Here is a 24,689-nt window from a genome sequence, read left to right as displayed (position 1 = left end):
TTTTGTTTTTGATTGTGTTTCTAATTTAATTATCGTTTCCTTCACTTTGTTTTTTTTTTTCAAATCACAGAATTGTATTTTGTGTTGCAGTGTTTTATTATGTTTTTCCCCTGCTTTCTTTTTTGTTTCCTTTTGAGGCAGGGAAAAAAACCATTTAATTTGCATTTCATGTTTTTGATGTACATTAGATGGTAAAAAATAATTAAATGAAATAAATAAAATACCCAAAAACAATTTTCTCTATAGTCCACATCCATCCAATAATAATAATAATACTACTTTCCCAGCATCATGTCCACCAAAGCTAGTGCAGGAGTCTCTACCAGTTTTCCAACATCATCACTTGTTGTTTTACAAAACCACTTTGATCAGGGAAAAACATTTTATTTATTTTCACGTATTTGAGAATAAAGAGAGACACTAAACATCACAATATTTTTGGGGTACACTGAAGACCTCACACGCCCTCGGACACGAAAAAAAAAGCTCTCATTAATTCCAGCGAACGTATTTCCCCGTCCCGCCTGTGTTATGTGCTTATTAGAGGCAGTTAAAATAGGACAGGTGCAGGCAAAAGAGCCTCTTCCACTTGTCTATTCCCTCCTCTGTGCCCACACTAACGGATGTGTGTCGCTTTTGTTCATCAATAAAGCAGCAGTTTGTGTGTGTGTAGGTGGGGGTGACGATCCCACAAACATGTTTGGTGGAATCAAGGTTTGGTTTTTTTTATTTAATGGAGAAACTTTAAACCAGACTTTAACTGGGCAGATCACAAAAGAGCTTAATGTTCCTAAACATACCCTCAGTAGAGAGAAATACTACAAAAGTTATCAGATGAAGCTCCTGTAGGTGTCAGTAGAGAGCATGTAAAACCGTTGTTACTCCTGCAACATAACAAAGATGTCTGCTACTGAAGTTTACATCTCTATTGAATTAACACCTTTTTATTTCCACCAAACTCATTTATTAACTTTATTATTATTTACATGTATTATCTGACACTTGATTGACATTTGATGATTCTCAACTTCTTAAAACTGACTATTAAAGAAAATAATTATTAAAATCGGAAAAAGAAAAATGATAGTATTAAAATTCAATAACAAATACATGTGTTAATATACTGTAGTATTTTACAACTTATACTTGTGTAAATTATTTTGATTCAAACTAAATCATACATTTTTAAACATATAATTAGCATTTTTTTATCTAAAAATCTGAAAATACTAAATCCACGCATAAAATTATGTTTCTTCTCAGTGACAGAATAATTATGTATATTAAAATATTTCAAATATACAAATTTTATCTGTAATATGTGCAATTATGATAAAATATAATATTACATTTTAAAAATGACATTAAATTAAAAATAAATATAAAATGAAAAAGAAAGAAGAATCAACTAAATAAAGACAGGTTGTAGCAGCATATTTATTATTATTTACACAAGTTGAGAGAAAAATCAATGACACGATCGATCCAAACTGCAAACACATGATTAAACAAACAAAGGTCTTGACATCATTATCTTTTACATTCCTGGGAGGAAAATAATATTTTTGGCTGTCATCTGTAAAAGAAAAAAAAGAGAAAAAAAAAAAGTTCTTCACTCGTTGTAGCGCGACAGCTTGAGTCGAGGGATGATGTTCATGGACTGCATCTCCTGGAAGAGAAGTTTGCAAGCGTACGGGATCCTCAGGGTAGACACGTGACACGACGACTTACAGTAGTGGCACCTGGTGGACATTCAGAGCGGAAGACGAAGAAGAAACACCATTAAAGACCGTTTGAGGACAGACTTGAATCACAACGACTCACCAGCCAGAGTATCCCAGAAGTCCACACTGACCGCAGACGTCCACCTCGAAGGCGTCGCTGGAGATCATGAGACGCTCCAGCAGAAGCATGCTGGCTCCGTAGCCAATCAGACAGTCGCGTTCCATCTCACCCAGACGCAGACCGCCGTCTCTGGAGCGACCCTCGGTGGGCTGTCTGTTGAGACACGGGAGACATCAGATGTTAACCCACATGATCCGTTTTTATTCTGGACTCCATTGAAAAAACATTGATGTAAACATCCTGGACCAGATAGTTCACTCTCTAGTACATCCACTCACCTGGTGAGAACTGCTCGGGGTCCTCGTGCTCGGGCGTGCATCTTGTCCAGGACCATATGTTTCAGTTTCTGATAGTAAACGGGTCCGAAATAAATGTAGGCTTCCAGAGGCTCCCTGTGAGAACATCAAGACAGTTTATCACATTTAATGATGGTCACAACAGAGCAGATCTTCTCTTATGAGTCTAGAAACATTTTCTTAAAATTAAAAAATATATTTTACATAAAAAAATGGTCCAAAGATGTAAAATAATGTTGCGTAAAAGTCAATAAAAGTTGTTACCTGTCACAATTCTGCACTTCTTTTCTGACCTTATATCAGATACAGGTACAAATACTTCATTCTTTGATTAAGTGGTTGAGTTTCTTGACCTTCTTTTAGCCAAACTTGAGAAGCTGAGTCATCTAGGAGAGGCTCAGAGTAGATCCTCCACAGAGCTGGTCAGAAGCTCTGGGCCTCTCCCTCTTGACAGAAGCCCCGGGTCATACCCAGGACATTATCTCAGTTTTACCCTTTAACCCAACCTTCATAGGACGATAAGTACATGGACGTCATTTGAAACGACCACATTGTAGTGAAAATATTGTCAGGAGAAATTATACTTTATAGGATTTATTAGCGGCAGAAAATGGTATTTTAGGAAATTTTCAAATCACGTACAATGTTTTCTCAGGCAAAAGTGCTACTTAAATTAGTATTTTTTTTAAATATTAGACTAATTAAATAAGAAGGCTTTATGCGATTTGATCTCAAACTTCAATTTGCTTTTAACAAACTTTACTACGATCTACATTTTCCAGGTTATTTCTCATCATTCAGGATCTCTAGAGGTATTTAAAAGCCTGTTGACTCAAGAGTTGAATCTCGGGTCACGACACCGAACCTGTGACGGTTCTGACCAACAGTATGAAAGTCTTTACCCGGTGATTCCTGAGGTGACGAAGTCTTTGCCCTGGTAGTTGTAGCCGTAGCGGATGAGATCCTCGCACACGTCCTTCACCTTGCTGCCTCCGAACGCCGTCCCGTAGTGGAAGCGCCCGTCCAGCACCCCCGCCTTCCCCGCCAGCAGCTCGATCAACTTCCCCACCTGGAACCGACACGACGACGCAAAACTTTTGTCTGGGGTTGTAAATCCCGAGGGATGTTATTATTATATAACGCATGTCGCCCTGTGACGGGGGCAGCCGTCTAAGGATGACTGATTCTGACAATTCCAGCGAGGTCACCACCACGGGACCCCTTGACCCCGCCACATAAAAGGAAACACCTACTCTCATTTCACCCCTCGGCCGCTGGAACATCCTCCTGTGCCAGACAATCCTGAGCCTCTGCCATGACAACAGGGCCGAGCAAACACGCCGCCGACGACGACTCGGGCAGTAAATATCCGTCAGGATTTTACAGTTTAACAGACAAAATGTCGGCGAGGAGGCGGCCAACTTCTCCGCTCTCAGCCATTCTCGCACTGTGGGCTCCTGATAAAAACTTCCTGGGATGAAAGCGGCCTCTTTCCTGGCAGGGACCTCGGGCGGTGACAAATATTTGTTTGTGAACAGTAAGATTTCTGTTCAGCCGCGTCAAAGGACGTGTGCTCTGGAAGCCAAAGATAACCTAAAGAGGACAGGAGCCGACATAATGAGGCTTTTGTCTCTGGAGAGCTCGCTGGATCTTTTCAGGAACAGAGGTCAACACACAGTCGGAGAAACTCGCTCACAACTGGATGCAGGTGCAGGATTATCTCTCCTAAACCCAACCCCGGATTAGCTTCTCTTTAAACTTAGATTAGAAGACGTTCAAGACGATTATGATCCGATAAATCCCTCTTAGATATTTTAATGACAATCACGTTTATAATACACATAAATGAAATGACTAAGTTGGACTTCATAGATGAACAAAGTTCCTGAAATGTTCTTAATCATAACATTAAAAAACAGACATTCAATACTTTCAGTGGAAACAATAAATGGATAAAACATCACTATTGTCTAAAATGACTCATTTGGAGAAGAGACTTGCAGCTTGTTAGTGAAAAATAAGATATTATTACATGATGCTATATATTTAAAGCAAAAAAAGGTCCTATAATACTAAGTGTAGTTATTGATGTTATGAAAGAAAAATTTAATAAACGCAAATTAACATTTTTACTTGAGGTGACAGAAAAATATAAAATAGTATATTTAAATAAAACCCCACTTACAGATTTAGTGCATTGCTTTATTTAAATTAGTTTCTATGTTAAAATAAAAATGTTAAATCTAGGTTAAAACAGAATACATTTCTTTTTTTAAACTTTGAAAACATGAGAAGAAAAACATTTAAAAGTTAAAAAAAATTGTTGTCAAGTCATGTGACCTGCATTTAAAACATATTTAAATTATTTATATAAATCTTTGTTTATATGAATGTATATTGTCCTTGTTAAGATACTTGTTCTTTATACTTGCACTTTGTCATCCCTTGCAATTTTTATTTTTTTTTGCACTTTGTACTAGTTGTTGTTTTTATGAAACTTGCTGTAAGTAAGTAAGTAAATGTTATTGAACGAAATCGATCTAATTTCAATCCTTCAATATACTTCTATCTAAACTATGTGGTGGAACTTGAAGGGGGCTGGAGCGTGTCCCAGCTACAGAGGGTAAGAGGCGAGACACACCCTGGATAGATTGTGAGTCTTTCTCAAAAAGAAACAAAAGTGTACTCAAAGAAAACCCACACTTGTTCTTCACTCAAAGCACTTCCACACAAACAATCTGAGACTGATAGGAGTAGGCTGTGACGCAGCATGTTAGCTCAACATCAGGAGCGACGCTTGAGTGACTTGTTCAGGGAAACAAAGACACATATCTTAAGCTGCGATGGAACCAGCACCTTCTTATACACAATCCAACCTGAGCCATGTCTTACGACAGTTTCTCCTTTCGTACGTAAATGTGGTCCAACCTCAAAATAATTAAAGTGGAAAACATTTATATTTTTATATTAGTCATCATCAATATATACAATAAATGTCAGAGACTTAAATATATAAGGTTGTCCATATATTACATCTGTCTAAAGTTTTTTTCTTTTTCTATCTCTTTATCCCTTATGTAGGTCACAGGGGGGCTGAAGCCTATCCCAGTTTTATTGGGCAAGAGGGGGACATGCTGGAAAGGAGGCCAGTCCCATAAAGACACACAACCATTCACACACACACACACACACACACACACACACACACTCATACCTAAGGACAATTTCCCCAAGTTCCCAATCAACCTCTGTATGTTTTTGGACCGTGTGAGGAAACAACATACAAACTTCACATAGAAAGGTCACAACTTGGCTCCCGACCTGGAAGCAAACCAGCAACCCTTTTCTAAACCTGCCAAATTCAGACGTTGATCCCATCTGTGACCGACAGTCTCAGGCCACTCTTCTCCATACGTTTCAGTCCGGCCCCACAAGTGTATCATTTCTGGAAAATTGTTTTTAAATTATTTTCTGATGCTTTATTGCCACAGATACAACCTTCTGTAACACGTGCCTTAAATCTCAACAATAATTGAAAAAATGACTTGGAAAAAAACTTCTTATTTTATTATAATGGAACGCTTTACATTCTTTTTTTTCTGTGGTTTTCTTGACTTTTTGAGGAAGGGAAAGGTGTTTGTGTAAAAAAAGAAAAATGTAATTTGTATTTGATGATATCATGTTTTGATGTACAGTAGATAATAAAAAAAAATCAGAGACAGACGTAAACCATCGATTTTTCCTGGAAAAGTACATGTTTTCACTTTTCACATGTTTGTCATCTTCTCTTTTGATCAACTGTATGAGAAGAGAGACGTCTTCGTTTTGAGTTTTCAGCATTTAAATATGATTTCACCTGCTGAAAATACATTTAAACACACAGTCAAGTGCTTCCTACCGTCATTCTGGAGGGATATCCGTGAGGGTTCATGATGATGTCTGGACAGATGCCCGAGTCACAGAACGGCATGTCCTCCTGCGGGACGATGAGGCCACACACGCCTAAAAAGAAAAGACAGGAATTCATTTGAAAAAACTGAAGAAGAAAACAGTTGATCCCATAAACACTTCAGCAAAAAACATCAATAAGTGAAATTAACCTGTAATTTTATTACAATAACAAACATGTCCTTGTTGTCATGTCCAAGTCTTTTAGGTTTCATTATCAAAATGTAATTAAAAGATTAAAAAAAGATACTACTTTCTAACGCATCAACCTATTTTTTATTTTCAGCAATTACAATTTTTCTAAACATATATTTTTGTATGGTTGTTCCATTCTCCATCTATTTAACGTGTATTCTTCAAAGTAAGATGCCCCTATATTTCCCACATGAGGGAAATACAAGTGTGAATATTTGAGCGGTTTTTCATGGACATGTTCATCAATGTGACTGTATAGCACGAGTCAAGTCTCGGGGTGGGCTATTCAATTTCCTCTGGGGCCACATTATATACTGTGACTGTTGTCAATAAAAAGAGCTCAAATATGACAGAAAAACTTTAAAAACATAGCAAGAAAGAATATTAAAGAAAAAAAGAAATATAAAAATAAAATAAACCTTATATAGACCTTTTGTTAAAAGTAAATATAGTAAAGAAAAATATAATTTTCCTCTAAATAGATCAATATTTTCTCCATTTCACAAAAGTTACAAAACAAAAGTGAAGGAAATCTGAAATAAAAAATAAGGTTTTACTTAAAACTATTACAATAATGAACACAAAATAAGAGTAAGCCGTGTATGTTCTACTCTGACCTCTAGAGGGCCGCATGAATACAGTCAAAGGGACGCAAGATAGAAAAAAGTTAATATCGGGACTTTAAAGAGTGATTAATCTGAGCTAAAGAACAGCGATTAGGATGTTAAGATTTATACAAAGACTTTCAATAACATTGAAACTGAAGTTGGTGGAGAGGAATTTGATGAAAATAAGTAAGTAAGTGATAATGTTAAAGACAGTTTTGTAAATATAACGTTAGTTTTGGCCTCTTGTGTGATTAAGTTTGACATCATAGCTGTATAGTTATACATCTATAACTTATTTTAATGTCAACGTTTTGGTAAATCTTGTTTAAAAAAAATAAATAAAGTGTTTACTACACAACAAAAAAGTGCTCAGCTAAACGCAACTTGATGTTTTGAGCGGTTTGTGGTTGTGCACTTGGCTGCTGAGGAGCTTTGTGAGAACCTCTGGCGGAGGCTGACATTTCTAAACTCATGTGGACAGACAGGAGCCTCTTTTGATTCACATGACGAGGGGGACAAGCAGACTGGTGGGCAGTGTTTAAGTGTGAGTGCAAATGTTTGCCGAGGGGGCCAAAGCACTCTTCGCCGGCCCCGGGTAAACAGATTGTAGACCCATTTGCAAATGAAAAAAACAGAAAAGGGCGGAGAGAGAAAAAGAGAAGAGAACAGGAGCAGGAAGTGGAGAAAGGTGCTTAGGCTTGACAGGGAGAGCGGGATTACACACCCCTGACTTTGGTGAGCTGACAGGAAGTGGAGGGGATTCATTTGAAGAGAAATTGAAACGTCGGACGTGGGGAAACTTCACTATGAGCCCGACTGGGCCGCGCCAGCGTCCACTGGTGTCTTGAGGCTGTTGAAACAGGATGTTGACTGGGAACCAGTGAGACGATTGAGCGGAGAAGTCTTCCAACAGCAGGAAGGAGTGAAAAGAAAAGACTTAGGGAATTTAAAAAAAACTCAAAAGTGGAGGTTTGTAAGCGGTAGGTGGATGTTGGAAAGGTAGAGCGACTCGGAGGGAGCAGCTCTGAAAGCAGACGTCCTGTGTGTTGTTTGTTTTGTGTGAAAGTGAATGATAAAAGAGGCATGAAATCAGCGGAGAAAAGCAGGACAACAGCAAGAGAGCAGAACCCTCCATCACAGCTCCACGCTGGCGGCTCACACAATGGACCCCAACTACTGACAACCCCCCCCCCACCTCTACCCCTGCACGGATTTTACAGCTGTGTGTGTGTGTGTGTGTGTGTTCACAAGTGTGTGTGACCAGTAAATAATTAACTTATTCTGCTCTGTTGACCAGGACTTTTAAGACTCCTCATGAGAAGTTTGGGGCTCGACTTAAACCGGTTTCACACAAATATTAGCTAGAAACGTCACCGAAACGTCATCGGAACCCGGTCCGGGACGCCCGGCTCTCCTCCTGCTCACCCCCTGACGACCCCCGGGCTCTTCGTCACTTTCGGAGGCGGCTGACATTGTCCTCGCCACCCAGCAGCCACAGTTGATGAAGGGGCTAAATTATGCATGGCGCCAGTTAGCTTTCTGATTAAAACATCATACAGGCCCTCTTTAGGGGAGGTGCCTGGAAACAATGGCGGTTGTAAACACATTTAGCCCGGTGGAGGCAGAATACTGCTGTGTTGTTATACATTTGCATAGTCTGGCACGGCACAAAGAGCCAATTAATTGAAAGGAGCTCTTGTTAGATGAGAATTAGGGGGCAGTGACAGTGCAGCAGCCACCATGACTTGATCTGAAGATCTGTTCCTCTTCTGCAAGAGGTTTCGGCGAGAGGAGAAGCGGCACCTTTCTGTCCGTGGCGACTGCTGAACTTGTCCCCGATCTCAGGCCTTCTGGTCTGACGCAGCAGGATCTTGATGAGGAAGGCGTCTTCGGCGTTGGAGGAGATCATGACCTTTTCGATGTACGAGTCGGTCGAGCCTTTGTAGCTGCAGAATGAGATATGGTTTCGACTCTGAAGAAGAAGAAGTCATGTGGGCGTGGAGAGCCGGGGGTCCACTCACCTGATGGGCACGTCTCTGTACTGAGGCTGTCCTGGCTGGGTACTGCCCTCCAGTGGCGTCTGAGTGACGGTCGGCATGGATTTGTTGATCAGCACCTGCTTGTTTTCCACTCGCTCACCTGTTGAGCCCCAAAATATAGAGCTTTTTAATTCTTTACACGGACGTTTGTCAGATCCATCAGGGCTGTCGGACTCATTCACACACATGTTAAGGTCTAGACAAAAATTATTATCGTACATTTTACATGAATACAATAAAAGTCTTAACAAATTGTGAGATCAAGGTCTTTTTAGAGGCTTATTTTAGCATAAAGCTTCTCTGTCGATGACTTCACTAGAAACGTCAGGTCAATTCAAAAACGTCTTCCAACTGCATCAATACTTTAAGAAGTTTCTAGATGAATTTATATTCTTTTATTGGTCAAAAATCAAACAGCAAAGATTTAAAACTTGACATAAATTACCAATTAACAGACTATGATGTTTTTAAAATAGCAATGTTTTTTGGGGGGATTTTTAAATATTAGTTGGACACAAAAATAACTTCTTCTTTGCCAAGATGTGAGACGGGGAGAACTTTATAAAGTAATAAGTTAAAAACATGGTCATGTTGAGGGACTTACTGCATCTTAGAGAGAAAGACTTCAACATTTGAAACATGCGAGTGAGTCAAGAGAGTTAGGCTTTGACATTAGTTGCCCTTTAAGTTATATTTGTAACTTAGAGGGGTGTATTGGTAGAATTCTGTCCTATACTCTGTTCATCCTGAAGAATTTAATTGTAGGAAAATTGTCAGCATATTTATCAAAAAATGAAGAAGACGACTATGATGAAAGGATCTATATATGTATTCCACAAGCGAAGACATAGAAGCATTTAAATAACTTTTTGGACAAACAAAAAAGTAACAGATACTTTTGACAATATTGGTATCGCATTGTGAATAGAAATATTGCAATATTTAAGTAAATCTATATTTTCTCTTACATCCCTAATATATACAGTATATTATATATATCACAGATTGACCCAGTAATGCTATTACATTTACAAATTATTCTACATGTTCATGTCAAAAGGAAAAAATAGTAGATTAATCATCTATCTATCCTCACTACAACATTTGTCACTGTGGCCAAAACCAACGTCTCCAAAGTTTTGTTTGATGCCATCTGGACTTTATTCTCTTTCATCATAAGAGTAAAAATACTTTGTATGGCATGTTATGTGTTGTAATCACTTACCAGGTGAACAGATTCCATCAGCATCCAGGATGTTGTGCCTCCAAATTGGCTTCCGTGTGGCAGCGTCGAGCATCGGCCCCATCACCTTATCAAAGGTCTGGTTGGTGTATCGGCGAAGAATACACTTGGTATTTTTGTAAACAAGGCAGCGGCCGAAACCTGGAGGGAACCATTATTTTTCTGTAATACTTTTACTTCAAGTGACATTTTTCTCTTTAATTCCTCCCACCTCTGTCCAGTGAGGCTTTATTTAGAACCAAAGCATCCTCGATGTCGTAGCCGCTGTAGCTCATCACGGCTACAGTAGCGTTCTGTCCTGCTGGAAGCTTCTCGAAGTCGATCAGCTCGATGGTTTTGGTCTTGACCATTGGTTTTTGAGGATACGCCAGCAGGTACATCAGAGTGTCGATGCGGTTCCTCTGGTTATAACCGATAGTCCCTGATGAACCAACCAACAGGATTATTAAAAAATGTTTTCAAATGCATGTGCAACAACAGATTAGGATGACACGCTCGTTTCCTCCAGCTGGGAAGGTCGACTCTGGCTCTGGTTAGCACCTTAGATCTGCCGAGGTTGAGGTAGGGGGTGAGTTTGGGAATAATGCGCTGCCTCCCTGGAAGCCTTGACATTTGTCAGATGCTATTACTTCACAATCAAATTACAAGCAGAGAGTCTGTGATAATGGCCCGGGCCACACAACCAGATTTGCACATGTATAGGCCTGTCCACACAACACACACAAGGCAAAGGATATTGGGCCAAATATAGTTCCAGTCTGTGTTTCTGAAAAGATGGGGGGGGAAGGGAGGAAGAAACAGAGGTAGGGGAAGAAAAAGAAGAGAGGGGGGTGATCCCCGGCTCTTGCGAATGTTAGCGGGCCTGGTTGGGGAAGTTTTGGTTACCAAGGAGCCGCGAGTGCACACTCTGTGGTCTTTCGCAGCTGAGCACACTGACCCCCTGAGCACGGCCAGCGCAGACACAATGAATTGCTAATGACACTCTGGGTGACTGGCAGGGAAAGGGCCTCCGCACACACACTGCACAATAGAGGAGCTACGCAAGCGCCCCATGTTTGATGTCCACGCACATACACACCCTGACACACATAAGAAAAACACTCCATCACGCGTACAAATGTCTTGTGACAGGGGACGTGGAGTAAAACTGGTTTTAGTTGAGCGATCTTCTGCTACGCTTTCTTGCACGTTATTTTGTCTGAAACATCTCCAGAGATTAGCTTACTGTAAGTGTTTGTGTGACGCAGATATCAAAGCAAAACCTGATGCTCAGTCAAAGATGTTTGAGAAAGGATTTGAGGACTAAACTGCTGACTAGTGCAACCGGCCTCACCCATTGCCTGCTTGCCCATAGCACACTGGTATGTGTTTCTGGGGGACTGGTTGTGGTGGGGGTAGGGGATCAGACCAGCACACACGCCCAGGAGAGTAAAAGGCTCAATCTCCAAGTGTGTCGTCTCCCTGCACAAGAGGAGTTACAGTGTCAGGGAAGACTTCAAGTCGTTTTGAAAAGATAATTCTGACCCGACTTACTTGCCAATCATGTGTTCATACAGCGCGATCTGACAGTCGTTCTCCTCGTTGACGTCTAGATATTCTACGAGGCCCTCGTGCAGGAAATCTTCAAAGGATCTGAGAAGAATTATAGGTTTCTCAAATACCTTTTCTTTAGAAGAAAAATGTTATTTTCCTGTCGTCGCTTTCAAATTTCAGAATTTACCTTTTGCCCTGAGACAGATGTTCAATGTGTTTGTTCATCACCATCGGCTTCATCTTTTTCACGATAATGTACGGCCTAGAGAAGAATGACAAAAAAAAAAGAAGTCTGAGTCGTAAAAAAGATTCCAAGTAATGGAAACAGAAGTGAACAGAAGTGTGGACCTGCAGAGCCGTCCGCCATCAGAGGAGATGTAGACGCATCGGTCGGTCAGGTTGGTGGAGATGGACACAAACTCATTGATGAATCCTGCTCGACGCATCAGCCTGAAGGTGCCCACGAGCTTATGGTGATCCCGGATCACACCCAGGATGTTACCTGACAACAGGAACATGGATACATGAGCCATGCTGGGATAACAAAACGATATAAGCTTCTCTAAATCCATATCCTTAATCACAAACAGAAAATATACGTTTGAAATAAAATACTTATATAGCTTACTTTATATATGTAAAGGTATAATAAATCAAGTTTTAATGTATTTCCAAATTATTTGCCCATAATTATATCTAATAAATCTATAGAAAATGCTTTTACAAGTTTCTCATGTTGTGAGACATTCTACTATTACTTTTTGAAATCTTTCCACCCTTATTGTTTTTATAATACATTTAATGTTTGGAAATCAATCTACACTTGCTTAAATGTTGTATTTATTTTATGATTTTTTTCCGATTTATCCTCAGCATATACATCCATAAATTAAACAAAAGAAGTAACATAAATTGAATCCAATGATGTTCAGCATTAAACATTTTGTTCACTAATAATGAGGAAATAAACGGTTTGAGGCTCGATGAAAGTCTGAGGACTCACTTCGGAGCCAAGAGTGCTCGCTCAGCATTTTTTGTAAAAGCATTGGAATTGAGGAGATTAAACTGAAGAAATGTAATGTAGACACTGATTCAACCAAAGGTTCAAAAACATGAATATAGTGAACGTATATGTAGAGATGTTTTGTATTTTAAACTTTAAAGGTTCTTGTAAACCTGGTATTTAGACGCTCTCTCAAAAATAATTGAAATGATTAAATTAGTTTGTAGAATGACATTATTTCTGCCTCAGTTCTGCCTTCATGTCAGTTGAATGTTGTTACTGGCGTGTAAAACCATCATAAACGTCTGCACTCGTATCACCTCAGACAGACGGAGAACAGAGGAGCCTCTGTGCTCGGCCGCTCCGAGGGCACATTTGCAGTGAAGGGCTTTGACACCTGCTGCTAGAAGCTAATTAAATGGTGTGGCAGCTAATATAATTTGACACTTATCAGTGGTGAGAAAAAACACATACAGTAATTAAGGGGCCAAGTTGTGACTGGAGGACAATGCTACTGCTGCCACAAAATGATCCATTTATCCTTTATTTTTAAATTAGCTAAGCAGCTTTGTGCACACAAGCTACACATTCCAAACAGTGTGACTGAACTTTCTTAAGAAAGAACCTTTATACGTTATTATTGTCGTGCTCTAAGAGAGCTTCACCGTTCAGGAAGACGATGAATACGCTGGGGTAGGACAGCTCTTCACCACACAGCAAGTTGACGTCCTCAACTCCCAGATTGAAGGCCAGTTTGATGATTGGACCGTCCTCCATGTCCGTTGTGATGTGTGTCATCAGGGCCAGGTTCTTCACGAGTCCACAGGCCTGCCAACACGAGTCACAACAGTCCGTCAACAATTACATCTAAACCACAACAATAATTGTATTTGCAAGTGAAGCAGCACAGAATGAAGAATAGCAGCAACAGTATTTGTTCCACACAAAGAAAATTCCTAATGAGTGACTGATTAAAGTGTTACCTCTAAGTCAAGGTGACCCAGAGGCCAAAAAACAAATGTGTTTGTGGTATCCCTTGCGTCGTCTCTGGGTCAAGGTGATACCACAAACACATTCGTTTTCGGGCCTAGGGTTCACTTTGACACTGAGATAACAAGAAATTACCATAACAGAAAGCATTTAAGGTAAAAACTGTTCATTTCTTTTTACTAGTTAAAGAAGGTTTAAAATAGTCTCCTATGAACATCTGACATTTAAAATTCACAACTTGTGTTACTTTATACTTTTAATAACATTCATCCATTATTTCCTGCAATTTTTCTGTAAGCTTTCCTCATTAAAAATTACTCAGACTCAGCAATTTAACATTTTTGTGATAATGGCCCGGTCCACACAACTAGATTTGCACATGTATAGGCCTGTCCACACAACACACACAAGGCAAAGGATATTGGGCCAAATAAAGTTCCAGTCTGTGTTTCTGAAAAGATGGGGGGGGGGAGGGAGGAAGATTTTGTAACATTTTGACACAAACGCACGTGACATGTAAAGATCTAGTTTCAAACTATTTACATGCTTCGCTTTCAAGATTAATAGAAAGAACTTGATACTTGAACTTTGTCCAGACTTTATCAAAAATTGACATTTCTCCATCCCAACACTTTTTATGCGTTTCTTTGTTTAGTTCCATGCCTACTTTTTGGTTGGGAATGAAGCTTTGAATAAAGGTTTAATTTAATTAATAAATGCATATTCCATAGTAAACAGAATTACAAATTACAAGATTTTGGCTAGTGTGTGATTAAAACTTTTTTTTCAAACTTGATTCAAATATAAAGTTCTATGGGTCCAGAAAACAATGTACTTTAAAACTTTCAAGACCAGAACCAGTAACCTCTATGTAAACCAGGATGTGGGTTTAAGCTCCATGAGAGCCACAGAGTAGACTCACCTCTCCCTCAGGGGTGTCAGATGGGCACAGCATGCCCCACTGCGAGGGCTGCAGAGATCGTGGCCCACTGACCTTCCTGGTCTTCTCAAACTGGGAGGAGATCCTGGTCATCATGCCGAGAGCGGATATGAAGGAGAGACGAGACAAGACCTGGGTGACACCCTGACGGTCCATCTTGAACCTCTTCAGAGACCAGTTCCCCTGTGGATCAAAAAAGGAGTGTCACTCAAAAAACAACAACAAACTGAAAATAAGGATTACTGTTTAATAGTTATGTCAGAAATACTAAAAGAATGTGCAAAAATCTTTTCTTCTGCCCAATAGGATGTAAAATCTAAAAGGCAAACTGGACGTTTGACTTAAAAACCTCATCTGCAGCCACTCACCGTGGAAATAGCATTGACCATTCCATTCGTGATCTGGTCCTGCCGCATGTGCTTGACCACGTCAAACTGTGCCGCTCTCTGTTTAGGGATGATCTGGTCGGCGATTTTCTTCAATTCGGCATTAAACTTCTTGAAAAGATCTTCAAACAGCAGCGACAGAAGCTTGAAAAAGGAAAACACATATTGAATAATAATAATAATAATGTATAATAACAGACAAGAGCAGACGATAAACTGGCCTTTAGATGTTTTCATAAAAGCACCAAATGATTATTGGCCGCATTTGGATGCATTTTAGTAAAATAAATCGAAGAAGATGTCATTAAAATTTAAAAACACATGATAATGAGTAAATGAGAAGATGATTACATTTGACGGGATTCAGAATTACCACCTGGATCCACAAATCATTTGAGGATTCTTATTGTATGGCTTTTGTGAGCTTCTGTGTTTCGATCAAGAAACATCCACAATGATAGATCCACCGGCACTGAGCTCATTTCTATTCACTCATTTATATTAATACGTCTTCATGTTCTTCTGCTTAATCCCTTATGGGTCACGGGGGACTCTTCATCAGCTACATGAGTCAAGACACCTTGAGCGCATCTCCAGGCTATCGCAAGGACATTTTTAACATACGTTTTTGCGACATTATGAGGCAACTACCAGCATCTTGGCAGAGGTCTGCCCTCCCTGTGTGCTTTCCTGATCAATGACATTATAATGTGTGACAGACCAACTTCCAGATAACTTTTCTTCTTGAGGTTTGTTGACTTGTGACAGTGGGATTCTGCCCTGGCCTCCCTCCCGGGATCCAGGTTGTATTCGACCCAGGAGCCCCCCCCCCCCTCCCCCCGTGTCATAATTCCCTCCTCCCCGTCCAGAACAAACATCACAACAAACAGGCCTCGCTGCTTGAAATTAATAAAGAAATTAAGTTTCTGACGTGCAGCCGTGCCAATTAGTTGAATGTCAGGGAGCCATAATTGGAGAGTGAGGAGATTGCTGGCGTTGTGTGTGTGTAAGCTGCTATTGAAAGCACCCCCACACCCCCCCATCTCCTGCTCCTTACACAGAGCAGGTTGAGGGGGAAATTAAAGGCCTTAAGACAGCAGTAATTACATTATCAGAGCTGGGCCCGCGGATTAGCTCAATCGCTCCAGTCAAGGCACAATTCTATTGTCAGAGCGCAGAAAAATCCCAATGCCTGCACAGACCGCGGATTCTGGTTCTGAACACGTATCGCACTCCTGACAAAGCCCGGGCCGACATAATGGGTGGGGTGACGAAAAAACAAAGCAGCAGGAAAATAATGAGGCTTTCATTAAAAGAGAGGCAGAAACAAATATGCAGGTGAGAGATCAGGACTTAAGCTGCTGCAGATTCTGTGATCCTTCCACACCAAAGAGGTGTGAGGAAGGATTAATGCTCCAGAGGAAAACAACAAATGAACAAAAATGTATTCATTGAATAAAAATCGTGTGTTTGGTGTGGTTTAGTAGAGGTTTATCAAAAGCTTACCTGCCCTGCCAACTCCAGACGTTTGTTGCCGTAGTAGTCCCTGTCGTCCACTTTGTTGTCCCCTTGAGCAAGGATCACCCGCCGCACCATCACCGCCAGGTAGATGCACTTGGCCCTGAAGTTGAACTCTTTGACCTGAAGATATTTGTCAAATTGAATAGAATTCTAGAAAACATTCATCAACGTTCCTTCGTAAACTTACGGGGACATGTGTGAGAATGAGCGAGGCCAGCAGCTCTCTGGCCTCCTCCATCTTGGTCTTCTTGGGTCCTCCCCACATGCGCTGTCTACGCACTTTATTGCCAAGATACCTCAGAGCCTGGAAGGTAGAGGAAGAAAGTAGGTGAGATTTTATTACTACCAGGTGCTTAAACAAGTCAAATTATTTAATTGCAACTTACCCAGTGCCAATTTCATCTTTAAAATCTCCTAACAAGTCATTTTTACGACATTCATAGTCGAAAAGAGAAAAGTTCGGGCGTCCCTGCTGAAGCTGCTGCCCTCACGACCCTTGATAACCAGAATAAGACGAGACGTCTGACTTAACTAAAGCATCTACAGGCATAAATACTGGAAAAACTTTTATGATATAGAAATTCTTAACTGTGGCTTAAATTCAAATGTCAACAATCCATTCAATGGGATATTTGATTAAACAAGTGCATTAGAAAAATTATATTTTTAAGAAATTTCTATGATAATCAAAATCATTAGCAACTTTTTTTTTTTAACTTTTCATAGAGATGATTAATTTTAATCTTCAGAAACCTGTAACGAACCAGATACACAAACGAGATGGAAACGTATATTTTAAAACACTTAATGTTTTCCCATCTTCCAAAGGTCCTACATTGGATATAAGAAACTATTTATTTTATAAGCATACAAAGTGTTATGTGGTGGTAGATTTAACCTCAAAACTGACATATATATTTGAAATATGTCTCAACAGTTATTGGACGGTAAGGTTCGGCCTAATAGTCGTGATTCAACAAGCAACATTTTTAAATTGTGTTCCTGCTTTAGAGTAATGCCCCTGCCAAGACTGTCACTAAAATATTATTATTAATTATTATTATTAATGGTGGAACCATGAATTCTTTAACAGGCTTAGGCAGTCTAATCGATCCTTATGGCACACGCAGGCATCTGACAACCAGAGAGAAGGTCAAAGGTTAATAAAACCAAGAGCTTGACCACCCACTCTGTAAGGTTCAAGACATGAAAACAGAGAAATTAAAAACAATTCTATCCATAAAATACTCATTTACCATTAAGTCTGTACGAGTGTGGATCAAAAAGGAAGAGGTGGCGTTTAACTGTGGTTGTTTTCATAATCTGATAAAGCTTTTTCAGACTTATCAGCCTTTAATTATATAGAGTTAGGCTTCATTGTGCCCAGTACAATGAGCGGCTGAATGCCATGAAAAGACATCATGGAGGCCGGCAGACAGTGGAACATAAGAGCTGCGGTGAGCGGTTGCTAGGACGCAAATGTGGCCTCATCAATGCATCAGCGGTTCCTCTAACAACATAATCTTTATGAAAAACAAATTGGCTGATCGCATTCATCGGCGGACGTCAAAGAAAACATGGCCGCCTCATGAATAAGTCGTGAAAAGCATTACTCAACAGGCTGCTAAGACAAAAAGCTTAGTCATCTGATCCGCCGGAGACAAAGAAGACACGTCTGTCAACAGCGGCGGCAACAGCTTTCTTGGTTGACATTTTACAACTTCATAAAACCATCATCCGCTCGTCCATCTACCTGGGTCTGTGTGAAGATCTGGGCCTTCTGACACTCTTCCAGACTCGGGGCAAAGCTCGCCATCACATGCTCCTCCGTGCCAATCATCTGAACGATCTCTTGGTCACTCTCCACGCCCATGCCCTGTGTGACAGCAGGAGAATTCAAGTCAAGCTGTGTACATACATCAAGACGGACATACAAGGTGTCGGCTGAGCAGACAAGTGTCAAGAGTCAGGAGGGGACGGTGTTCTATGAGGTTGTGTGACATTTGCTTATGGGAACGTGATGCTGTGGGAACTGACGCAGTGGTCCGTGGAGCACTCGAGGTCGTTTCTGCTCAGGTCCAAACAGCTGATTGTTGCAATGGATCAGAGCAAACACAGTGTGCAAACGTCTGCTGGATAATGACTTTTGCCTGCAACACTTGGTGTGCACAGTTGACATGTTTGGAAAGTTTGCTCAGAAGATCAGAGGTTAACGACCACAGCTGGCTAAATGACATTCTCTTAGAAGGCCCATAGAAGCATGTTATTATCCTATGCAAAGTGAAGTTTTAAATGATAAAAAAGTATATGCTAATTATGATAGAAACAAAGGGTATTTAATATGTTTATACATTTTGTGACGCAAATAACGCTCCATTGCCCCACTAGCAGTTTAAGGATTTTTGTAATAGAGCAGCGCCCTCTCCTGGTGGCCATTATTGTTACCTTGAATATGATGGCAATGGGAGCATCTTCCGATAGTGTGTTGTGTTTGAGGTAGAATCTTCCATGTTTCACGATCATGTTGGTTCTGCTCTTCTTCTCATGAGTGGAGCTGTGATACAGATTTGTTTGTCGTGATTATTTGTATAATGACCGTGTAATAGGGAAGATGTTATCATTCTGTACCTGGTTACTGAAGCACCAACAGCACCTTTCCTGTCCTGCTCCACAATGATACGATTCTTAGACAGCTGCTCCTGAATCAAGATGACCTTCTCTTGACCTTTGACAATAAAATACCCCCCTGGAAGCAGATTAAAAAAAATGTATTCAAGACATGAGCTGATCTTATTTCACATTAAACATTCTCCAAATCATGGATACCTGGATCTAGAGGGCATTCGTTAAGTTTTGAAAACTCCATTTGCGTTTTCCCTGCAAGGACACAGTTTGAACTCCGTAGCATGATTGGCATCCTGAGAAAAGATGATTTAATTATACAATTGATTCGGTAAAAGGATACCAAAAAGTACTTTAAAAATACCTTCCGATCGGCAGTGCATTTCGGATGACTCTTTGACTGCCGCGTGTGTACTCAATGTCAACAGTGATTGGTGCAGAGTATGTCATGTCTCTCAGACGACACTGAACAGAAATCACAAAAAAACAGTAGAGATTTAAGTTGACTTGCCCTAATAGTGAAATAACTAACTGTTCATAAGATACAGTAGATAGATAGATTATGTTTATACAGTTAGCATGGGATGAACAGTTTAGTTATATAGGCCAATTTGTGAATTTAAACATTTGAAGGATTATTTGCGAAGGATGTTTTTACAGCTCATACAATTTAAATAAACAAACCAACAACCATTTGTATCATTTACTTACCTCATGGGGAGACACAGGTCGAGTAACATTAAAACTCTCTTCCACGTCAGGCATTCCCACATAAATATTCAGGTATCTGCAATAATAAAGTACACAAGTTAATGTTTTGTTGCTGAGTTTGAGTAAAGAATGGTTAAACTATTAATTGATCTTACTTAATGTACCACATCGGGTCAGCATCGCTTGTGATCTTTTCATTTGCTTTCATGATTTTCTTAATCTAAAATAAAGAGCATTCAAATGTGAGAACACATACGTCACTCATAAGTTGTTTTATTAAACACTTTACCTCCACATTGATGAAGTAGTTGAAAGAATCGATATGTTGCTTTACCAACCCTTTTACCTTGAAAATAAATTAACAGATTATTTATTCAGTATAGAAATAAAGTTTACATTATTTTATTTTTAAGGCACCGACATATTTATTCGTTTATTAAGGTGTTGCAAAGAGTTGCTCTACGATTCAAATGTAAATAACGATTTGAACTTGAACATGAAATTCCAGTATAATTACCTTCAAGAATGCTGGCAACAGTTTCCATTTTTCCTGTGGATTAATAAGAAGCAGAACATTTTTAGTTGAGCACAGACGAGAATTCGTATTTGACGTTCAATATCCGAGCCAGAGCTGGTTGTTGTTTTGGTGCAGCGAGTGAATACTAAGCACTCGTGGTTCGCACATTTCTTTCTTTTATAATTTAAGACTCACCTCTACAGTGTCGACAGGAGCTGCTAGCTCTTGTTGAGTCATTTGACCGAACTCTCCCCCCAAAAGATCCATCTTTATAAAGAATAAACGCGTTAAAAAATAACTATATACATAGAAAATATAGGGCCGGAAGTTACAGCGGCATGTGTTCTGGCAGGTGTTTCCTCGAAATGCTTCCGTGCCGCGAGGAATCGAATAATAGGTTCCGGATCTCGCACCATGCAGCCTTGCATTGCATAGCATTGTTATAATTCGGAAATGAAAGAAAGTGTATTTTAGTTTTCAATTCGGAAATTTGTGTTTACACATCCACCGGGACCTAAACCTTTTTTCGGATCTTTTGTTTGTTTTCATTTTTAAAGACGTTAATTTGGGGGAATTTCTTTTAATTGTTTTCTTTTTTTAAACATAGTCTTTTACCTAACTTTAACTTTTGGTTCTGTGTGATTTCTTATTATACTTAACATATTTTACGACTTCATCCCTCGGACGATTTTCCTGTAATATTATTCATTAGTATTAGTAGTATTATCACATCTATTCAATATTTTTTACAAAATGTTTAATTAACTTATTGGAAAAATTACATTTGGGGAGAAGTAAAAAAAAAAAAGAAAAAAAAAGCAGTGAAGCATGAAGGAAGCTTGAAGTGTTTATTGTCATACATGCATAGATTAAAATGTGCACGTGTAAACCAGTGGAGTACACAGAGAGGACGTGCTCAGTGAGAGTGGCGCGGAACATGTCTACCGTTGCTGCTCATCAGCTTCGGGTAGGCGGTCCCGAGAGAGCGGCCGTGTCTGATCACCACCAGCTCCATCTGACACTGGTCGATGTTGACCACGACTTTGGTGCTCTTGTCGGTGTTCATGAGGAAGAGGACGGTGAAGACGGCCACCTCGAACTCCGGGCTGGTGCCGATGAAGGTGCTGCCGACCGGCTTCACCACGTTGTGCCAACTGAACTGCAGGTTCAGCACGTGGTCGTCGTGATCGGGCTGAGAGGAAAACACAAGTCAAGAGTTGAGATGAGAAACGAATGAGAAAACATTTTGGGGGTCTCACCAGGTCGTTCACTCGGGCCTTGTATCCCTTGTAGTCCAGCTGACTCTCCTTCTCCTGCAGGTAGAACTGAACCCAGTTATGGAAACCGATGATTTCCGTTCCGGCTTTCAACTCTCCGACGAATACGTGCTCGAACCCACACGAGTCCCAGCTGCTCAGACAACACGGAGAAAATCCATTAAAGTCTGCAACCACACAGAAAGTGTTGTGGTCTCACCCAGCATTTCTCTGTCTGTAGTAAAGATGGAACCAGATCAGGTGCAGCTGACTCCGGAACAACGTCAAGTCGGCATTGGACTTGCCTTTAGTCACCAGATATCTGTGAGCTCTCTGTAAAAAAACGTCTTTATTAAAACCATGCTTTGGCTTCTACATAATTCAAGATATGTAGGAAGGAAAAACTGAAATAAACTAAAATAAAAAATAAAGCTCTGGCTTCCAAGAATCTACTGTATCTAATTCCAGTTCTGGCACATGTGGGGAAACATTCCAGCGCTGCAAGCAGATGTTTTCTTCCCTCATGTTGTAACGTGAGACAGAATGAGGATCAAAATGTTCTTTACCATACCGTGAAAAAAGTCCTCATCATACGTGCTAAATTATAAGAACTAAATATACATCTAGGCCTTGTTAAGTCCGTGGGAAAAAGCCAATATTAACTGTTTTAAGTAATATTTTATAATGAATTATATAACATAATATTTATGATATTTAACCAACTCATATGTTTTTTATGACTTGATTTTAAAATTATATATTCATGTTTCAAATGTATTAATGTATTTATAGTAAAACCTGTTTAATTTTCTATACATTAAAAATGCTATTTTTAGATTGTTATGCTTCACTGTTATTTTCTCTCTTTTAATTTTCTTCAATTTGTCTTTTTTTGTAAAAATAACTTTAAAGTAAAAAAAAAAAACATTTACATGGATCTTTATTCCACAGTTCAATGTCATTTATATAGAGGATCTTGAAATAACTCCCACATGCAATCATATAACATTTTATAACTGTATTACTATTACTATGTATGTATGTATTATTATGTATTACTGTAATGTATCTCTATACTTAGGAAAATGTTGTCACAACATGATCTGGAGCTTGTAATCCATGTGTTTGTTTCTTCTCGTCTGGACTATTGCAACAGTTTATTTTCATGTCTTAACAAGAAGGATCTGTCTCGCCTGCAGTTGATTCAGAACTCTGCAATTCTGACCCGCTCAAGTAGAAGAACTCACATCTTAAGAAATTTATATTTGTTCAGGCTTTTCCCTGATTTTCTGGAACTCCTGCATTGTTCTCAGTTGTATCTTGATCTTTAAAGTATATATTTTAATGAGTATTGTTTTGATTGTTAAAGCGCTTTGTGACCCTGGTCTGGAAAAGCGCCATATTTATATAAATACAAATTACTTACTTACTTACTTACTTACTATAGGGCCATAGTATAATTACACTGTATTTTGGAATAATATTCTTAATTAAAAAAAAAATCAAGTGTTTTACTTCATATTTCTTTTACTTGTTTTCAAATTTCTATTTTTTACTATTATTATTTACTTTTTTACATTTAAATCACATTAATGACTTTTTTTTTTCTTACAGACACTTAAAATAACTTAGCCCTTCAGGAAATAAAATATCCCACCTTTGATCAGAATCCATAAATATTTAGTTTTGGATAACTCTATCTGGTGGATAGAAATCTAATAAACTATTAGTGTCTACTGTGTGTTGTAAGTAAGTTATTTACATTTGTAGAGTGCTTTTCCAGACCAGGGTCACAAAGCGCTTAAACAATCAAAACAATTGCACAATGTTGTGCAAGTGAATTCTATAAAAAAGCTCATAATAATGATATTTCAAATGCTAAAAAAAAGGCATTCATTTTGTATGGATACAATCATGTCACATTCTTGCGTTAAAGGTTTGATTTTGTCAGCACCATAAGGACCTCAGACAAGTACCTTCATGACTTCTGTCTCCAAGATTGCATCTAAGAAGAGATTGATCTCCGTCCTCTCCTCTGCAGTGACTCGCTCAGTCACGCCCGTGGACCGCTCGTAGTTATCCAGGAGACTCATGAACCCTGCAGGAAAAGAGTTTTAAAAAAACAACTTTTTGATCACCTGCATATGACTCCAGTCTCACTGGAGAAGGTGGTGATGTTCTTCAGCTTGTTCTCGTTGACGTTGGAGAACAGGGGCAGAGCTGCATGGTCCGGCACAGCATGGGTGCCCTGGCTCACAAAGCCAGCTCGACCCTGCAGGAGACATTCCTGTGTTAGGAACAAAAAGAGTGAGAGGAGGGAGAAGCTCCATACTTGGACAGCAACGCTGTAGTCCACTCCAGGTGTCATCCTGTTGGCGTCCAGCGTCCACAGCTCGTTGAAGAGCGTGGACAGCTCCTGGTTTATAGCAGGTCTGTGGCATGAAGGGATCAAATGTGTTTAAAAAGATTTAATAAATAAAACTGTTAGGTGTACTTACGTAGATGCCTTTGACCCGCTGAGACCAACGACCAGCAGGACAAAGACTCCGCAGAACCTGTTGAACGTACAGAAAAATGATGGAAATAAAACTTTCATTTAATTTAAAATCACTTTTTAAATCATTTCAAGAAGAGTTACCTGACAGCCATGTTTGCTCCTGTGAGTCTTTCCAACACTGCTCAGAGTTGTGTCAGAAAGTCTCCACCCAGCACTTGTTGTCCTGCAGGACTTGGGCAATCGCCGCTAGGGATTAATAAAATAGCGCATGCGCAGGTCTGACCCAGTACACCTGCAGTTTAGTAATGAACCAGCAGAGGACGCTAACACCATCTCTGTTTTAGGGCAACTACTGTGTTGATTCAAGTGTTTCTTAAATTGATCTTGGACTCTATTGTATCATCAGTAGGTGTCTCTTTGTACAAAACTATCTTTTCATTTAAATATTTACATTAGAAAATGATCATAAGCCCCGCCCACTGACGACGCTTTGTTTTTCTGGAGCTAAAATCTTGTTTACCATAAAAACATCCACTCTG

The 24,689-nt window shown here is 39.6% G+C and overlaps 2 protein-coding genes across 2 annotated transcripts; both read right to left on the bottom strand.

The window, feature by feature from the left end:
• Positions 1-1,394: 1,394 nt before the first annotated feature.
• Positions 1,395-20,726, bottom strand: polr3b (polymerase (RNA) III (DNA directed) polypeptide B). Its single transcript, XM_087796980.1, has 28 exons — positions 20,593-20,726; positions 20,398-20,430; positions 20,170-20,226; positions 20,036-20,100; positions 19,881-19,956; positions 19,534-19,634; positions 19,374-19,465; positions 19,176-19,293; positions 18,993-19,101; positions 18,301-18,423; positions 16,735-16,851; positions 16,533-16,667; positions 15,009-15,170; positions 14,623-14,823; positions 13,376-13,538; positions 12,056-12,209; positions 11,895-11,969; positions 11,708-11,806; positions 11,508-11,635; positions 10,386-10,595; positions 10,157-10,315; positions 8,914-9,031; positions 8,696-8,838; positions 6,040-6,143; positions 3,044-3,210; positions 2,124-2,237; positions 1,825-1,998; positions 1,395-1,742 (listed from the first exon to the last, which is right to left on the bottom strand). The coding sequence occupies exons 1-28, from the start codon at positions 20,662-20,664 to the stop codon at positions 1,613-1,615; spliced, it is 3,399 nt and encodes a 1,132-aa protein (XP_087653106.1). The 5' UTR covers positions 20,665-20,726; the 3' UTR covers positions 1,395-1,612.
• A 505-nt stretch (positions 20,727-21,231) lies between these two features.
• On the bottom strand, positions 21,232-24,399 carry endouc (endonuclease, polyU-specific C). The gene is made up of 8 exons (XM_087797059.1): positions 24,292-24,399; positions 24,152-24,208; positions 23,986-24,085; positions 23,814-23,925; positions 23,630-23,751; positions 21,874-21,986; positions 21,657-21,807; positions 21,232-21,589 (listed from the first exon to the last, which is right to left on the bottom strand). The coding sequence occupies exons 1-8, from the start codon at positions 24,300-24,302 to the stop codon at positions 21,314-21,316; spliced, it is 942 nt and encodes a 313-aa protein (XP_087653185.1). The 5' UTR covers positions 24,303-24,399; the 3' UTR covers positions 21,232-21,313.
• Positions 24,400-24,689: the final 290 nt, after the last annotated feature.

This window comes from Callionymus lyra, chromosome 8 (assembly GCF_982586985.1).
Source record: "Callionymus lyra chromosome 8, fCalLyr1.hap1.1, whole genome shotgun sequence".
Lineage (NCBI taxonomy): Eukaryota > Metazoa > Chordata > Actinopteri > Syngnathiformes > Callionymidae > Callionymus > Callionymus lyra.
The sequence above is the reverse complement of the archived record's forward strand: the minus strand, read 5'-3'. Positions and strand labels throughout refer to the sequence as shown.